This window comes from Mus caroli, unplaced genomic scaffold (genome assembly GCF_978045245.1).
Source record: "Mus caroli unplaced genomic scaffold, Mus_caroli_1 scaffold_7, whole genome shotgun sequence".
Lineage (NCBI taxonomy): Eukaryota > Metazoa > Chordata > Mammalia > Rodentia > Muridae > Mus > Mus caroli.
The window spans coordinates 120,278,099-120,297,312 of record NW_028227262.1 but is presented as its reverse complement, the minus strand read 5'-3'; the positions used below and the strand labels follow the sequence as shown (position 1 = coordinate 120,297,312).

General features: G+C 41.8%; 1 protein-coding gene across 2 annotated transcripts in view; it reads left to right on the top strand.

The window, feature by feature from the left end:
• Window positions 1–961: 961 nt before the first annotated feature.
• Window positions 962–19,214, top strand: part of Calu (calumenin) — a 28,297-nt gene continuing 10,044 nt past the window's right edge. The window contains exons 1-4 of one of the 2 annotated variants that reach the window (XM_021164742.2): window positions 962–1,047; window positions 9,327–9,553; window positions 14,631–14,824; window positions 18,921–19,087. In XM_021164742.2, coding sequence (XP_021020401.1) covers window positions 9,333–9,553; window positions 14,631–14,824; window positions 18,921–19,087 — 582 coding nt within the window. In that variant the 5' untranslated portion in view covers window positions 962–1,047; window positions 9,327–9,332. Of the gene's footprint in view, window positions 1,048–9,326; window positions 9,554–14,364; window positions 14,559–14,630; window positions 14,825–18,920; window positions 19,088–19,214 lie in introns of both variants that reach the window. The other variant, XM_021164741.2, reaches the window with a different exon arrangement.

Here is a 19,214-nt window from a genome sequence, read left to right as displayed (position 1 = left end):
TCAACGCAACGGGTTTCTTCTATTCAGTTCACTTAGTATTGCTGAGAATTACCTTGGACCTGGACTGTAAGCTGGGAGCTCCTGATATGTAAGTCAGGCAGATCCTATTTTGGCACTTGGTCTAATCGAAGACATAAGGACAAGCACCGTTATTTAACAATATCTGGCTGCGTACTGAAAATGCAAACTGCCAGGAAAGCAAATATGTATTATCAGTTTACTGACCAGGAAAGATTCCTAGAACTAACACCTTAACTGAGCACTGGCAACTTCACGACTACAGCTTCCACTAAGACATTCCAGGATATGTTTCATGACTGATGGCTTTCAGTAGCTGAAAAATCCAGAAAACATACTTCAGGCAGAGGAAGCCGCTTTGTGGACAAAGACCACATGGGTGTGAAATGTAAGGCTGTTAGGGGAAGGCCGGGATCATGATGGTTTGGGCAGAGATGCGAAAGAGCATGGTGGGTGAGAATCGAAGCTGAAAGGTGCGTGTTGGCGGGGCGGAGAGCTGCTCAGTAGATCTGACTCTCTAGAGCCAGAAGTTGGGCTCGTTCACGGTGGGTGGTGACGTTACAACGGGATTATTCCGGCTCCAGGGGCTTGGTGGCAGGAAGAAAACCATCGGAATTACACTTGAAGCCTAGGGAATCAGGGTTGCCTGCCTAAAATGAGGTCGTGGTGGTCAGTGGGCCAAGGTCAGCAAGGCGCGCCCACACACCCAAGAGCAAGGAGCAGGGACTCAGCGTCCCCACGGGCTGGGCAACCCGAGCTGGGCGGGAATCCGGTCCACGCAACTCGGCGCGCTCGCGGGGACGTGGCGATTTCCAGCCAATCCCGGCCACTCGATTGTGAGACCAATGGTCGCACGAAGAAGCCATACGTCAGCAGTGATCGTGCCTGGGATTGGTGTGAAGACCCCCGACAAGTCGGATGGGGGCGGGGCCACTAACCACTTCCGGTTGGGCGGTGCTTGTGCGCGGGAGCTCACTCCCTGGGTGAGCCGCGGCCACGGTATCCTGCGGCGTGGAGCTCCCGGGAAAGGTAAGTTCTATGGTGCTGGGTGGGTCCTGGTTCGCTCTTATTCTGTCCGTCGGCCCTGTTCCCCATTCGTAGTGGGTGTCCTCACTCCGGTCTCAGTGCACCCTGATGGGCCCGAGGCTCCACTCTGGCCCTCAGAGTGCGGTCCCCGACTTGCTGTCCCGCAGCTCTGCGGAAAGGGTTGTAGCTCCCGGGCCCTGCGCCCTCCTGGGCACCGTTTTTGTGCCTGGTTTCGCGCGTCCTTGTTCTCCTCCCGGGTTCCCTCCACTCAGTGTCCCTGTGACCAGAGGGTCACTTTTGTTTGTTTCCTGAAGGTCGGAGAGAATTGGGTAGAGAGTTTTAGTATCCGCTCCCTGCCACCTCGCCCGACTCTTTGGAGATGCCACCCCGCCCCAAGGCCACATCCCGAGAATTGAGTTACAAGTGCCAAGAAAGAAAGAGTTAGCTGTCTTACAGGGTGTAGGAACATGGAGAACAAAACGATTGAAAACATAATGTCATTATTTTTAAAACTTCTTGTTAATTAGAAAGGAACGTCGCAGTTTTCTATGTTTGGCTGAATATTGTCATTAATGGAAATAGTTTTCACGTGTTAATTAGGGAGTTAATTACCTTTAAATAATCACGGGTTTTTTGCTTGTCATTCCCAAGTGTTCTGATTTTTGACATGCTGTATGCATTTTGTAAAGTTCCTTTGGCATGAGTGGGAAAGATCAGTGGATCTGCTAAAACTTTTGGTTCTTTGATCGAAATTCCTAAGCGTTCACAGCCTTGGAACAGGATTTTTTGAGAATTGCATTCACTTCCTGTCATGAACCATCAAGTCAACATTAATAAGTTGGGAATGATAGTGCTCCAGTTTAATTTAACTTGAAGGTAGAGGAACCTGGAGTGGCTGATAAATTATTCTTTGCTATACCTGAAAGCTGACCCAGGAGAAGTATTATATTTGACCTCATTCAGTTAGATTTAAGTATCGAGCAATAGTCACTGCTAAAGAACTTGTGTTCTTCCGTCCAAATGTGGGACCAGAGAGAACCTATTACTTGTGTGTAAGATACCTATTACTATGTCTGTCTAGTCCTACTATGAGTTTGACAGTGTTTCAGGGGTCTCCAACAGGATATTTTGAAGATTCAAAAGGAATCATGAGCTCACAAAAAATATAAAGTATGTGTGTATTCTTCTCGATGTCATTCTCATTGTTGGGCGCCATTCATATAGTGATATGTTAATTGATGTGTTATATCATTGCTTCAGTACAGGAGACTAATATGTTAGTATTAGCTCAATTTTTTTTGTAACATAGTTGTGCCAGGGATGTTTCGGGAATAGCCAGGAATAGTCATGGGAAATGCTTGATTAAGATCCTGGATTCTTTCTAAGTTCGAGGCCAGCCTGGTCTACAGAGTGAGTTCCAGGACAGCCAGGGCTATACAGAGAAACCCTGTCTCGAAAAACCAAAAAAAAAAAAAAAAAAAAAAAATCCTGGATTCTTGCCAGGCATGGTGGCACACGCCTTTAATCCCCAGCACTTGGGAGGCAGAAGCAGTCGAATCTCTGAGTTCAAGGCCAGCCTGGTCTACAGAGTGAGTTCCAGGACAGCCAGGGATACACAAGAGAAACTCTGTCTCGAAAAATCAAAAAAAAAAAAAAAAAAGGATCCTGGATTCTTTCTATATAAACTTGTTTTTTCTCCCTGTGGCTTTGATGTTGTTTTGCATGTGAGAAAGTCTCACTGGATATCCTTGGCTGACCTGGAACTCATTATATAGAGCAGACTGGCCTCAAACTCACAGGAGATCAGCCCATCTCTACCTCCTATATACTGAGAAGATTAAAGGAATGCACCACCACACCCAGCTTTTCTATGAACTTTAAATATAAATGCCGTTAGGCTGTAACACATTAGAATTAAACAGATGAAATAACATTTATTTATGGGGACAGGTAAGCCCTACCTTGGCATGCTTGTGGAAGTCAGAGAGATGGTTCGTGAAAGTTCATTCTCACATTCCACCATATAGATTCTTGGGTCCAACTCAAGTTGTTGAGTTTGGTGGCAAATGCCTTTACTGGCTGAACCATCTTGCAAGCCCCTAAAATACATATTTGCCTATACCTGGCTTTTGGCCAGATCCAGTAATAAAATTGGAAGTTGGAAAGCACATCAAAGCCAAATTGCTGCCACTTATCCCCCAATTGATCCAATAAAATGTGTTGGTTTCTAAAAAGTAGAAGACTTTACCTTAGGAGCTATAGAGAGACATTTTTTTTTTATGTACATGAGTACACTGTAGCTGCCTTCAGATATACCAGAAGAGGGCATTGGATCCCATTACAGATGATTGTGAGACACCATGTGGTTGCTGGGAATTGAACTCAGGACCTTTGGAAGAGCAGCAGTCAGTGCTCTTAACTGCTGAGCCATCTCTCCAGCCCTAGGGAGATAATTTATTTAACTTATGTAGCAATTGTTTCAGAACTGCAGAATCTGGTGGGTGTGGTAGCTCGTGCCTGGAATGCTAGCATTTAGAAAGCCCACTTGGGAGAACTGACTTGAGGCAGAGGTCATTGAGCAGCACTTGGAGTTCTGGGCCACTATGAGCCTCAGTGAGACCCTCTGCCTCCACTCCACCCCACCCGCACAAACCCGGGAAAGGGAAATGTCTTAGCCACTGAGGGTGTTTGCTGCCAAGCTTGACAGCCTGGATTTCAGATTCAGGGCATAAATGGTGCAAGGTGAGAGTTGTTCTCTGAAGGCAGAGGCAGGTGGAGTTTGAGGCCAGCCTGGTCTACAAAGTGAGTTCCAGGATAGCCAGGCTATACAGAGAAACCCTGTCTCGAACCCCCCCCCCCCCAAAAAAAAAAAAAAAAAAAAAAAGAAAAGAAAGGAAAGGAAGGAAGGAAGAAAATCAGTGCAAACTTCTTCCAACTGGCGTTATCAACCATGGTAGCTAGGTCTTTTCATCCAAGATCTTGTTTGATTGCTTCCCCCCCCCCAAGATATTAAAATGATTTAGGCTTCTGACACTGAAGGAAGATTGGGCTAAAATAATTACACATTCTCTTATGCATATTAAACATACATATACAGCAGAATCCAATACTAGACACCAAAGCTTTTTTATCCCTGATGTTTTGCTAGAATAAGTTGGCCAGTGAGTCATATACTAAAATTTCATCCCAGAGAACCTTTCCTACACACACAATTTCTAGAACCTTTTTCTTGTAGTTTTTTTTTTTCTTGAGGTGTTATTGTTTGAGATTTGTTTTTATTTTATATTTATGGGTATTTTGCCTGCATATGTCTGTGCACCATATATTGCAGTTCCTAAAGAGGACAGAAGAGGGCATGGTTTCTTCTGGAACTGGACTTCCAGATAGTTATTAGCCACCTTGTGGGTACTGAGAATGGAAGCCAGAGCCTCTGAAAGAGCAGTCAGTTCACTTAAACACTGGCCCATCCCTCCAGCCCCATAAGTAGGTTGATTGTATGGCTAGAGATTTTTAGTTTGTATTTAATTGCTTTGGTTGTAGGACTGATGATACTCAGCCCTCTTGTATTTCTTCCACTTGATTTATTAGAATGTATTGGTAAACTAGAGTTTACCAAATTGACTGCACTAGACAAGTGCGAAATGATTTGTCATCATCATGCCTTTCAAGACCTGGAGAATGATTTGACTTGTGTGTGACAGTCTATCAGTGGTTCTTCTACTAACGGCTGCACTTGAAGAATGCCAGTAACAAGGCCACCTTTATTTCTAGATTTTACATCCCAAGTCTCAGTGTAGTTAAGATAATGCTATCAAGTTATTACCCTTGATTTCCATTAAATAAAGTAGACCTTTAAGCACAGAGTCCTCTGCTCCAGGCTGGAGAAGTGCCTTTCTGCTGGGTGTCCTAACTCAGAAAACTGGAATTTTACCACCACACCCATTTCTCCCACTTGCTAGCATTGAGCAATGGGTCTTTGATCAACCAGAGTCATTGTGGAATCTCTTAGAATCAATATTTCTGAAGGGACGAATTTAATATAGCGTCTAAGTTGTCAGAAAGGATGGGTGAGGTCAAGGAAACTTTTTTTTTTTTGAAACAGGGTGTATATAGTCACCTATATGAAATGTAACACTTCCAATCATGTCTTAGTTTCTACTAACCACATTTTAAATGTTTATTAGTCCATGTAGCAAGTGGTCACCATACTAGCTAGACCTTTTGGGTTTGTTTCAGGGCTTAATCTTAGCCAAAGCCCAGGCTTGCCTAGAGGGTATGATTTAACTGGTTTTTTTGTTGTTGTTGTTGTTTGGTTGGTTGGGTTTTTTTGTTGTTGTTTGTTTTTTGTTTTTTGTAACTCTGGCCCTTTCCACCTCCTTGTTCCTTTTGAGGCAGGCTCATTGACTGAACCTGCAGAAACCCCACCCATTCTCCTGTCTTCACTTCCCACAGTGCTGGGCTTTTGAGATGGTAGAGATTTTAGCTCAGGCCCACATGCTGACCCTGCAGGCATCCTTGCCCGCTAAGCCATCTTCCTTATAGAACTTTTAACAAACAAACAAACATTATTCGGAGTACAAGTTTCTTGTCTATTGCCGAGAAGACTGGGTAGGGCCCTTGGCTTTGCCAGTTGGCTGGTCCTGGTTAGGAGCTTTATTTAGTGATAAGACAGAAAACCAGATTTCAAAGCGGCTACAGATGGTGAGGAAACAGAATCCGGCAGCTGTACAGAGAATGTGGGTGAAGATAAGCCTGAAGTCATGGCTGTCTGGGGAAAGACTGGTTAGTGTTTGGGAAAGTCAGAAGAGAGTGTCATATTCCTTGGGATTGGAGTTACAGACCAAGGTAGCCACCCTGTGGGTACCGAGGATGAAACCTTCCTCCTCTAGAAGAGCAGCAAGTGCTCTTAACTCCAGTCTTTCCTTGTTCTTTTAGGGTTGGTTGGTTGGTTTGGGGTTTTCAATTTGTTTGGGGGTTTTGTTTGTTTTTGGTTTGGGTTTTTGTTGTTTGGTTTGTTTTGGTTTTTTGTTGTTGTTTGTTTTTTTGAGACTGGGTAGCCCTGGCTATCTTGGAATTCACTATATAGACCATGCTAGCCTCAAACTCTCAGAGATCCTCTTCTCTCTGCCTCCCCAGTGCTAGGATTTAAAGCATGTGCACCATGCCTGGCCACTTCTTTTATTTTTAAGGACTTTTATATAAGCATGGTCACCATTGGCTGTGCTAAACATTTTCTTAGTTTTTGTAATCCAGGGGGGACTCTATAAAGCCAAATTAATGGTTTAAATTCATTAAGCTACTATTTGAGGATGGGGGAAAATGGACATATTGAGGCTTATAATACATTGACATTTAGTTTCCACATCCCTAACACAGCTCTCTTCCTTTGTTCTCTTCCCAAAACTTTGAAGCAGATCCAGATAGAGGTGTTTTGGGGGTGCAATTTGATTAACAGCTTCTCAATTAAATGCTTTGCTGAGAGAATTTTCTGGTTGGATAAGTATTTGCATATACATGTGAATGCTTAGACTAGTTAGTTTCACTAGTGATGTCCCTAGGAAAGGAAAACCATTTGTTGCTGAGGTTTAATCTTTAGATTTGGACAGAATGGGCTGGAGAGATGGCTCCGTGGTTAAGAGCACTGACTGCTCTTCCAGAGGTCCTGAGTTCAATTCCCAGCAACTACTTGGTGGCTCACAACCATCTGTAGTAAGATCTGATGCCCTCTTCTGATGTGTTTGAAGACAGCTACAGTGTATTTATATATAATAAATAAATAGATCCTAAAAAAAAGATTAGGGCAGAGTGATAGATTTAGCCTTCAGAAGATGTAGTGACCCTGACTACTGTAACTTGCGGATGTAGTAACAAATTGCAACAAACCAAGTGGTAGTTTGGTTTTGTTTTAATTACTACTTGTGTGAGTAATATGGGTATGAACTTGTGCAGGTCAGAGGACAGCTTCGTGTGGAGTCAGTTCTTTCTCTCACCTTAAAGTGGGTTCTGGGGATCAGATTCCAGGCTTTAAACAAGAGTCACTTACAAGATGGCTCAGCGGGTAAGAGCACTGACTGCTCTTCCAAAGGTCCTAAGTTCAAATCCCAGCAACCACATGGTGGCTCACAACCACCCATAATAAGATCTAAAGCCTTCTTCTGGTGCATCTGAAGAGAGCTACAGTGTACCTGTTTATAATAATAAATCTTTAAAAAAGAAAAAAAAAAAGAGGCACTTTACCCTTGAGCCATCTCACCTGTCCCTGACTGGTTTTTTTAAACTGAAATTTATATCCTCTGGCAGTTGAGAAGGCTAAAAGTTCGGCACAGATATTGGTCGGGCCATCTTCTCTTTGAAAGGTCTTCCCTTTCTCCTCAAGTCCGGTAGCTGTCAACAGTGTTTGGCAGTCCCTGGCTCACACATGTATCACTTCAATCTCTGCCTGTCACAGCACAGCCTTCTAATTCTGCGTCCAGATTTCCTGTTTTGTAGGACACCCATCTTTGGACCCGCACTAAAGAGTATGACTTCATTTTATCTTGATTACATCTACAAGGACTATATTTCCAAATAAAGGCACATTCAGAGATACCAGGGATTAGGCATAATAGAGGAAGAATAAGAAGTATTGTGAAATTGCTAAAAAAAACTTATGTTCCCTGATAGAATGGGAGCAGACATTCAGCATTTCCACAATGAAAAGATTAATTAAAATATGAAAGCTCAGGGCTGGAGAGATGACTCAGTGGTTAAAAGCCCTGACTGTTCTTCCAGAGGTCCTGGGTTCAATTCCCAGCAACCACATGACAACTCACACTGTCTTTAACTCTAGTTCCAGGGGACCCCACACCCACACACAGACATGCATGCAAGCAGAATACCAATGCATATGTTAGATGTATAATAAATGTAATAAAAAGTATGAAAGCCCAGGAAAATTATTCCTTTTGTTTAATGTTAAGATTTTGCTGTTGGGCTGGTGAGATGGCTCAGCGGGTAAGAGCACCCGACTGCTCTTCTGAAGGTCCAGAGTTCAAATCCCAGCAACCACATGGTGGCTCACAACCATCCGTAACGAGATCTGGCGCCCTCTTCTTCTGGAGTGTCTGAAGACAGCTACAGTGTACTTACATATAAAAAATAAATAAATCTTTAAAAAAAAAAAAAAAAGATTTTGCTGTTGTTCCTTGAGACTTTAGCCTCTCTAGTAATAGTATAAGTTATTTATAAAGTATATGAAATTGGTTTTTGTTATTTTTATTTTGTCTTGGTTTTCAAGACAGGGTTTCTCTGTGTTACAGCCCTGGCTGTCTTGGAACTCACTCTGTAGACCAGGTTGGCCTGAACTCACAGAGATCCACCTGCCTCTGCCTCCCAAATGCTAAGTTAAAGGCATTTGCTACCATGCCTGGCATGAAACAGGTTTTTAACTGTTAACACAGAGACTTTGTCTCTGGGATTTACCCATTTTTCAGTAGTGTTCCAGCCTTGTGCTTATTAGATTCACCTGTGATTATGATCTGAGAATCAGGTGGGGATGGGAGTTGGGGGGTCAGGTCTGTGTTCATGGCAACACACAGACACATGTAACACATAGCCCGGGAATCTGAACTTTGTATAGTGCCTGGGGTCCTTGTGCCTGAGCAGGTCTGGGAGCTGCAACTGTGCAGATAGATAATGTTGTTGTTACTTGTGAATGGACATTCAGATGGGTTGGTGACTCAAGATTAGGCTATATGAGAGACCTGGTGCTATGGGGCAAGGCAGCCACTGTGAATGTGAGTGGTTCCTGCTCCAGTGGTTCTGAGTCACCAGAGAAGCTTTGGAAGCCACCAAAGCCTGGATTCAACTGGAGAGATTCTGGAGGGGTGGGACTCTTAACTCTTCTAGGTGATATTCTAATATTCAGCTGTTTGAAGACCAGATCACTGACAAAAGTACAAAAGCAAAGGGCCTACATCTTGTCCTTTCAGTTTTGTTGGCATTTTGAATACAAAGATCAAATTTTTTTAGTGTTCCTTGAAGAAAAACACTAAAGTTGTTATTTGAACTATAACTTTGTAATTAGCCCAGAGTCGTAAAGGAAACAGTCCCTCTACAGTAACTGGAGGTCTGATGACCTACTGTGCTTACCTTATGGATTCAGTAATGTACTTGGGTAACATAAAAGACTTAGATATAAAGACATCAAGTTAATAATTTAATGGAGACATTTTTTGGTTTCTTCCATGTTATCAGGCATACTGCGTTCTTCGTTAACTACCTCTCCTTTTCCTTTATGGTAGGTTATCATGGACCTGCGTCAGTTTCTTATGTGCCTGTCCCTGTGCACAGCCTTTGCTTTGAGCAAGCCTACAGAAAAGAAGGACCGAGTACACCATGAGCCTCAGCTCAGCGATAAAGTTCACAATGATGCTCAGAATTTTGACTATGACCATGATGCCTTCTTGGGTGCAGAAGAGGCAAAGAGTTTTGATCAGCTGACACCAGAAGAGAGCAAGGAAAGGCTTGGGTAAGATGTCTGTTCTTGACCAAGGAAGGGGTCCAGAGGGTTGAGAAACATCAAAAAACTTTTTTTTTTCTTTTCCTTTCTGGTTCAGTCACTAATAAATCTGTGCCGAGCTCTGTCTTCTGAGTACTAACAACAGAATTGCCGCCACTAAAATCTAATAAAATTCCTGCTTTCATAGACTTCTCCACTGAATAACAATTGCACCTCATTCTTCTACAAAGCAAAATTATCTTCATAAAAGTACCCAGTGGGGCACATACTGCTCTTTCATAGGACCCAGATTCACTATCTAGCGCTCAAGTCAAGAGTTACCCATCCATCTGTAACTCAAGTTTTAGGTTATCTGATGCCTTCTAGACTCTAAGGACACCTGCACTCAGGTGCAAATGACAACACAGACACACATGTACACATAATTTTAAAATAATAATATATTTTCCCTAAAGTACCAGTAGTACTATATCCAGTTTAAGCTTATCATCTTAATTCCAGAACATTATATGGCAGTTCTTAGTGCTGCTGCTGCTGCTGCTGCTGCTAATTTGGAAAAACCTTCTGTAACTTATTCATTGAGCCCAGGCCAAGTAATGTTTAAGTACCTAATAAACTAAAAATTGGATTTCTGTAAGGTTGGTGTTCTTTAATAAAAGTCAAGCCAACCATTTTAACAGGGGTGTCCAACCTTTTGACGATGTTGTCTTCTACAACAAAGCTAAGGTTGGGAGGATACTTAATGGAGGTGCACTTTCCTGTACTCGATCCCAGTACCTAAGAAAACAAAACAGTAACAAGTAAAGACACAAAGGACTTACCAAACAAGGCCTTATTTTCAGAATCGGAATGGTTTTCAGTGACCCTGTCCCAGTCAAGTTTTGGGGACCTAAGTAGTTTCTTACCTAAAGACTCACTAGAGGGGCTGGAGAGATGGCTCAGTCCCCAGCACTCCTACTGCAGCTCAAAACCATCTGTAACTTGAATTCCAGGGGCTTCCGTCCATGTGCCCTTCTGGCCCCCGTGGGTGCTGCATATGTGTGGTGCACAGATAACACCTGCAGGTGAAACACATTCTCACATAACTTTTTCTCTCCTTCTTAAACCTACACTTAGTAGAATCCTACCTCACTGTTTCTGGAGTTCTAAACATGTCTTTTTTTGGCTCTTTCAAAACTCTGATTTTTAAGAAAATGCAGGTCGATTCTGTGAAAATATTCTCCTGAATGAGATCATTGTTTGGCTTTCTACACTATTTTCAAGAGATTTGTGTCGCAGTGGTGCTACACTGCTACTCTTTGCCATTGCGTGTAATGCTGTAATTATAAGATACTATTTTAAAGTTTACTTTGATGGAAACTTAAACATCAATTTATTCTTTGTGTTACTGAAACTGTAGCTAAAGTGTATACTGTTTTATTCTAAGCACTGATGTAGTTAGTAAAATGATTTTGCTCTGTAGAATGAACTGAACAGAAACATACATCAGAAAGGCCAATTTTCTGTTAGGTTGCTTCTCTGTTTTTGAGAAATTGCTTGCTTTTAGCTTTAAGCTTCTAACTGTGCTAACATTTTAGGCTGAAAAGAGCAGTAGATGAAGGTGCTCTCAGGCCTATATGTTATACCTATTAATATTCTATATGCCCAGCCTACATTTTGGTCTGAACTGCAGAATTACTCTTTTTTTTTTTTTTAATTTATTATATGTAAGTACACTGTAGCTATTTTCAGACACTCCAGAAGAGGGAGCCAGATCTCATTATGGGTGGTTGTGAGCCACCATGTGGTTGCTGGGATTTGAACTCCGGACCTTCCAAAGAGCAGTCGGGTGCTCTTACCCACTGAGCCATCTCACCAGCCCAGAATTACTCTTAAACAATGAAGGGTGGCCTTTAGGTTTGGAGTCACTTAGCGTATTTAGGGCTTAGTGAGCCTTCTCTGGCTTTGCAGGTGGTAGAGTAGCTTTGCTAGCAGTTTTCAGTAGAGAAAGTGTTCATTTTTATCAGTAACTATCAAAAGTTCTGCACATTGAGCAGGCTGTATACTATTAGAAAAACCTGATGAAGCCATGTTTTTAATACAATTTATAAATGAAGTAAATTGTTTGTTTTTCCCAAATTTTAGAGATAGTGACAGACATCCTTCATTGATGCAATGAGTACCTTGGAAGCAAGAATCTTAGGTGAAGCCAGGGCAGCACACACTGGTACTTGGGGAGGCTAAGGAAAAAGGATTGCTAGTTCAATCCTGGATTACATAGTGTGATTCTCTTCCCCCAAGAGAAAAGAATCCCAGATATTCTACTGTGGCATTTTAAAACATTGATTTGGTAGCTAACTGTTCATCAAAAATTGTAAATCACAGAGTCACCCCTTCCCCCCGTCATTCTATAATAGTAATTATTAAGGAGAAAATCATTGTTTATATATCATTACAAAATCAAAACTATTTTTGAAATATTTAATAAGCATTTTCAGGACAAGTTTGGTACATAATTTTCAGTATGTTTTTCTTTTAATGTTGACAAGTAGAACTTTTTTGTGCTTGTATTAGCTTGGGTTTTTTGGCCTTTTGAGATAAGATCTCACTGCATGGAGCAAGATGGCCTCCTCCTTGGCGCTATTTGTCCACTTTTGCCTCCCAGTTCTAAGATTACAGGGCATATCTCCTGGGTGCTAGGATTTTTCTTTCTTTTATTTGTTTGTTTTTGTTTTTTTGAGACAGGGTCTCATTGTATAGCCTGGCTGGTCTGGAACTCAAAGACTCACCTGTCTCTGCCACCCTGAGTTTAAAGGAATGTTCCAGCATGCTTACTTAGCTCAGTGCTAGAATTTTTAGACGCGTGCTATTATATCAGCTTTTTTCTACTTTGTTTTATTTAAAAGGTGAAATGGTATTATGATCTCCATGATGCTAGGTGAACCAACTGAGCTACAGTCCCTTTAGATCTACTTTATGTGCATGAGTGTCTTGCCGGCATATATATGTGTGCACCATAGGTATGCCTGTGTCTGTAGAGGTCAGAAGAAAGCATCCGATCCCTGGGACTGGAGCTACAGATGGCTGTGAGCCATGATGTGGGTTTTGGGAACTGAGCCTGCAGCCTCTGTGCTTACCACTGAGCCATCTCTCCAACCCTTACTTTCTCTCAGAAGGTTGTTTGTGTATACACATACAACAGGCTATATGTGGCTTGTGAAGTAAAAATATTTACTCTTTCCAAAAAGGGTTTGCCAACCCCTGGATTAACCCATTTGGTGTGTTTATATGAAACAGAATGCTGCTCGGCCTTAACCTTTGTTAAGAGACGCTCATCCTGAACAGTCATATGCCTGTTTTATCTGGGCAGTCCTTCAGGATACTTATTTATAATACCTTAAAAATATCTTCTGGGGTTGGAAGGGGTTCTGATACTTCACCCATGTTTTTTTCTTAGTAGTGGTGCCATTGGTAGCAAGTACCATATAGATAATGCAGAAGTTTTCTTAATCTGCTGATGTTATTAAAATTCTCTGATAAAATTTACCCTGTGTCCATGCAGGTGGGGGGAGTGTTTAGGCGATGCCATCTTGCTACATTCCCTTTTCTGTCAGTGCTGTAGGGCTGAGGTTAGAAGAGCGCACATTGTTGAGGGAGAGTGCTAGCTAGAGTGTAGTTAGGTAAGGGAGCTAAGGTTATATCAGTATGAATCTGTCCTAGGTTATAGTCTTGCTAGGAAGAACTCAGATTTATAATCACTTTCTTGTGCTCTAATCATGAGGCAAACAAGAGCTAAGAAAGTGCATTGGTTACCCACATGTACAGTTTCCCGTCAGGCATTGCTGATTGTTGACTTCCTGGAGGAGCTGATACAGTTTCCATTTTAAACTGCACTGCTTATTGTGTGACTCTGCGTAGACCGCCGAGCCCTCTATAAATAGGAAGTTACATCTTTGGAGTTTTTATATCATGAGCATTTACTTAGTGGTGCTAGAGGTCAAACTCAGGTCCTCACAGATGACAGGCAAGCACTCTACCCCTGAGCCGCACTCAAAGCACAGTGACTTACTTTTAAATCCTTAATTAAAATGACATATATAGAAGAAAGGTTATAAAGGAAGTAGATCCATTCTTTATTTAGCTTTGTTGCTTTGCTTTATAATCTGCTTACTAATAATCCTCTCAGCTTATTAACAGTCTTATACCCAGGAATGTATATTCTTTCCATATCATTTCTTCAGAGTACTGTTTTCATGGATGGAGATACATAACACACACACACACACCAATTTGATGTAACTCATAAAAGCTACTGTTATTTTGAAAATTAGTGCCTCTATATTTGTTTTTTTTTACAGTTATGCCATAAAATATCTGTAATCTGTGGATTTTTTTTGAGACAGGATCTTACAAGAGAGCTTTAAAAAAAGATATCTATATGTTTTAACAAAAATATAGCTCTTTTCTAAAAGCAACTAACTTTTTAAAGTCTAGTTTAGATATCTTAACTTCTAAGGAAGTCATTATAGTGCTTGTGATTGTTCACCAAGAGGTATACCTGCTCTAGTAAACATAGTGAAGAAAAACATAAAGATTTACATCATGCTTGATGCAAAAGTGAGAGCTGGTGGAGCAGGTGTTCAGATCAGACTCACCTAACTATAGAGAGAGGCTGGATCACTGGCCGTGATCTGTTCACCTTTTCCAGATGGCTTATTCAAGCCAGGAACAGGCCAACAAAGCGCACAGTATTCCATTGTAGACCTGGGCGACACTCCTGGCTATGTCCAGAGACCTGTGGTTTTTTAACCTCTTGCTGGATTTCTCTGCATTTTCTACAGAAAGATTGTAAGTAAAATAGATGACGACAAGGATGGGTTTGTCACTGTGGATGAACTCAAAGGCTGGATTAAGTTTGCACAAAAGCGCTGGATTCACGAGGATGTAGAGCGGCAATGGAAGGGGCACGACCTCAATGAGGATGGCCTCGTTTCCTGGGAGGAGTATAAAAATGCCACCTACGGCTACGTTTTAGGTAGGTCCCTACTATCTGGGGGAAAAAGCTTTGTGGACCTGGCCCTTGAAACACAACTGTTTTGTCTTGTAGAATGATTGTAGATAAAATAGACGCGGATAAAGATGGGTTTGTGACGGAGGGGGAGCTGAAATCCTGGATTAAGCACGCCCAGAAGAAATACATTTATGACAATGTTGAAAACCAGTGGCAGGAGTTTGATATGAATCAAGACGGCTTAATCTCCTGGGATGAGTACAGAAACGTGACTTATGGCACTTACTTGGGTAAGGGGCGAGACGTTAGGTTGGCCGAGACTGTGTGGTCTTGAGTCAAAGAAACAAATGGGTCAGACAGGAAAGAGGGGGCACTGCTGGACTTCAATAGTGTGACTCTGAGTTGACTCCCCTTTGGTTCATTGTTTTAAAATTTGTATATTATATGTTTTAAATTTTAATTTTGGCCCTCTGAAGTCTTGAGCACTGCAAATGTATTTGCCATTTTTTTCTATAAAGATATATATATATATACCTACCTACCTCTTTAGAGTAAGTTTCATGTAAAAGACTGTATTGGTCCAGCAGTGCAGAGCAAGAGGCCTTGCTTTGAGGTTTTTTTTTTTTTACCATGGCACTATTCAAATTTTGGGCCTGAAATTCAAATCAAATTAGATTCTTTTGTAACTGGTGAGAATACGAGGAAACTACTGGTAATGAATGAAACAAAACTCAAATAAGATACGTATCAGTATATTATGCTTACTGACGCTTACAATGAAAATCTCCCATTTGTTTTCTCTGGCACGTGAGTTTATATGAGCCTGCTTTGCCAATGCTTCAAGGCAGATGTTGCTTTGATTGCTTTGTTATTGATTTGGTAGCCTTTTTGTTGTGGGGGGCCACTGGTTAATAAGTTTTTCTTTGGCTTGGATGCTTTTCTGCTTGCCTGCTGCTGAACTCCAGGTGGCAGTCTTACTGAGCCAATGAGCAGGGCACTTGTATTAATCGAGACTCCTGCGTTGTAAATAGTTTCAACTTGAGACATGAATATATAAACGGTACCTTTTTTGTACTTTAATTCTAGAATTAGGCAAATTAGAATTTCAGGAAACTGAGTAACAAGGAGCGTGTAAAGGTCCATTTCCCTACCAGATAGCCAGCTGTCTATGTTAATTACAGGACCGAATGCATTTCTGGTGAAGAGACTTATTTCTGTATTGGGCCTGTTCTCATTCCTAAGACTAAAGTGGCAGTCTCTCGGGGCTTGACATTTAGCCAAGAACCAAACATACCCACCTAATTAAGAACATGTGTATTAAGAACCCAGCACAGATGGAGAGCATTCCATATTTCTTGCCCTCCGGCTGAAACCCAACACCCTTCTGAGTCAATCAGAATTAATTATAAATATGAAGCAAAGGATAGACTAGACTATCCGTGATCTCAACAAAATGGTTTGCTAATAAATCTATGCTCAGGCTTAGGTACTCTCTTGCTGTCCAGAATTCTGCTCCAACTGTGTATAATTATGTGCATACAAGTCTGTTGAGAGCTTTCTTGCATCACAGGGCTGATGATTCAATGCAGTGGGTATTTCTACAGCCTGAGACAAAGCACAAGGCGAGGCACTGGCTGAAGAAGTAATGTCTTTATAAGGCCTCTTTCCCAGGAGGGCTGTGGGGCAAACAAGTCGGCTTTAGAAAGTGCTGAGGAGTTTTGTGAGAATGTGTTATTGATTCAATTTGAGTTTGTGTATAAATCATCTCAGCTTTTAAAGGCTATTCAGTGATTCCACTTTCCACAAAAGGAGCGTTTGTACTGTATGCACTGTCTTTCTAATAAGTAAAATAAAAGATACCAAGATTGGCCAGAGGCTGTAAGCAAGGCCAGCAGGGACTGTAAACCGGTGCTTGAGAAAGTAGTGTGCCTTCCGTTTCTGTTCTTTTATAGGAGTGTGTTGCTGTCAGGCTACTTGACTCTAGTCTCCATGTTTTACTGCAAGGAAGGGGACAGAGGGCTCTTAAAAAGGAGGTCCAGTCTGAATGCATAAGTTGAGTTATATCACATAATTTTACTGAAACTGGTATTTGTTTTAAAACTACAACTTAGTATTTAAGAAAAATGTTACTTTCTTTCCATCCTCCATCCCTAACATATTATGGTTTTGAGTTTACATTATGCAGAGTCCCACGGCCTCGTGTGATTCAATACTAGCGCTCTTTACTAAATTTTTGACAATCAACAAAAGCCACTTAGTTTTCAGGATAGGACAGTTTTTTATTTGGGTTGTTTGTTTGTTTGTTTGTTTGTTTCTCCAATAACTTGGGTGTTTGCTTGTTGTAGGGGGAGTCTGTTTTGTTTTTTTGAGACAGGGTCTCACTATGTACCTTAGATGGCCTGGCACTTACTATATAGACCAGGCTGGCCTTGAACTCACAGAGATTTGCCTGCCTTTACCACATAGCCTCTGGAATGCTAGGGTGAAAGGCTTGAGTCACTATGCCATTTGTTTGTTTGTTTATTTCCTTGTTTAAGTGTGTTTAAAATACAGAAAGAGTGGCCTCTAATATCAAGTCAACATTATGGTATCATTGTTAAAAGAGGCCAGTGAGCTTTTTGATAAGTAGTACCATGCCTTTTTATTTAGCGTTTCAGGAGCAATAACTTCTTACCTTTAATGTGTATTCTCTACTTCTCAAACCATCTTCACACCTCTGAGATCCTTTATATGTTTTCAGTGTACAGAAATTAAATTTTAGTCTCCTAGATACTTCTGTGGAAACCAGCTGCTGCTTGTATAACTTAGATTGTATAACAGTTAGATTGTTCTATGTCCCACTTGGTTATATTTTGATTCTTTTTTTAAGTATGTATGTATGTGTGTGTGTTTCTGTGTATGGGTATGTGCCAGAGGAGGCCAGAAGAGGGTGTTGGATCCCCTGGAGCTGGAGTTACAGATAGTTATGAGCTGTCATGTGGGTGTTGGGAATTGAACCCAGGTCCTCTGGGAAAGTAACAAGAGCTCTTAACCACTGAGCCATATGTCTAGTTCCATATTTCAGTATTTATTTTCTAATAAAAGCTTGATCAAAGTATAATTGACACCTAAAATGTATCTATCATTTCCCAAAAATTTCTTGTGTCTTCACTTTCCCTCTGCCTTCGTTCCTAATCCATCATTGACCCGTAACTGCATCATCTTTGACTTACTTGTAATTTCCAGTACATTTTGGCGGGGGTGGTGTTAGTTGGACCATTCAAAATGGTGATGTTCTTTTTGCTTGAGTCTTAAGTGTCCTTAAAATGAAATGGGTCAAAAGACCTTTGGTACCTAGAGTCTTAGTGGAAGTTTAACATGTGATAAAATGGCAACAGCTGATAGTTACTGGGGGCCAGCTATATATACCAGGTGTTGCTCGAGTCTTTAGTTTGTTTGCTTCCCTCCCCTCCCCTCCCCTCCCCTCCCCTCCCCTCCCCTCCTCTCCCCTCCCCAGGGTTTCTCTGTATAGCCCTGTAGCCCTGGCTGTCCTGGAACTCACTCTGTAGACCAGGCTGGCCTCGAACTCAGAAATCCGCCTGCCTCTGCCTCCCGAGTGCTGGGATTAAAGGCGTGCGCCACCACGCCCAGCTCAGTTTTTTGTTTCTTATTTAAAGTTTTTATAACCACCAGTAAGGCAGGTGAAATCTCATTTTACAGATGAGGAGACTGAAATACAGTTAAGTTTCTTGCCCAAGAACTGGAGAGTTGGCTAGGCAATTAAGAGCACTTGTTGCTCTGGGTTCAATTCCCAACAACCCCGTGGTGACTCACAGCCATTTGTAACTCCAGATTATAAGCCTAAGGCACTTAAGAAAAGGAGCTCTGATGTCCTTTTCTGACCTGCAAGCAGTAGGCACATACATGATGCAGTGTTTTGCAGGCAAAACACTCATGCACATAAAGTAATCAAAAAAGAAAGAAAAAATGCCCCTTGTCCAAGGCCATACAGCTAGAAGTGCTAATTCACACCCAGACAATGTAACTTAGAGTCTCCACTGCCTCCCAGATAGACGCAAGACATTCCAGTCTTCTACTGACCTTAGCACCAGTAGTGCTGAGACGGCGCATTCTGGGTTAGGTAGTCAGGAGCCAGTTCCGTGTTGAGTGGCAGCCCTTTACCTTCAGCTTGGACCTGATTTGAAGGTGTGATCACCGAAGCTTTAGTTCAAAACAAAGCGTCTTTCAACTGCTGCTTCTGAAATCAAACACCATTTCTTCATGCTTGGTTTAACTTCACCTGGATATTCATTGTTTGATTTATCGTTTTTGAGATCTGTCTGTTCCCTTTACTTTTTTGTGTTTTCTGGAAGTTTTTTAAGATTTTACATAATTTTTGTTTTCTAGATGATCCAGATCCTGATGATGGATTTAATTATAAACAGATGATGGTTAGAGATGAGCGGAGGTTTAAAATGGCAGACAAGGATGGAGACCTAATTGCCACAAAGGAAGAGTTTACAGCTTTCCTGCACCCTGAGGAATATGACTACATGAAAGACATAGTCGTCCAGGTGGGCGGGGCAAGGGTCCCAGCAGCTATGGCTGCAGCCCAGCTTCTCCTCCTGTGCCGATGCGCTTACTCTGCTCTGTGCTTGCAGTGCTTACCGTGCCTGGCTGTGCAGTGGCCGCACACTGAAG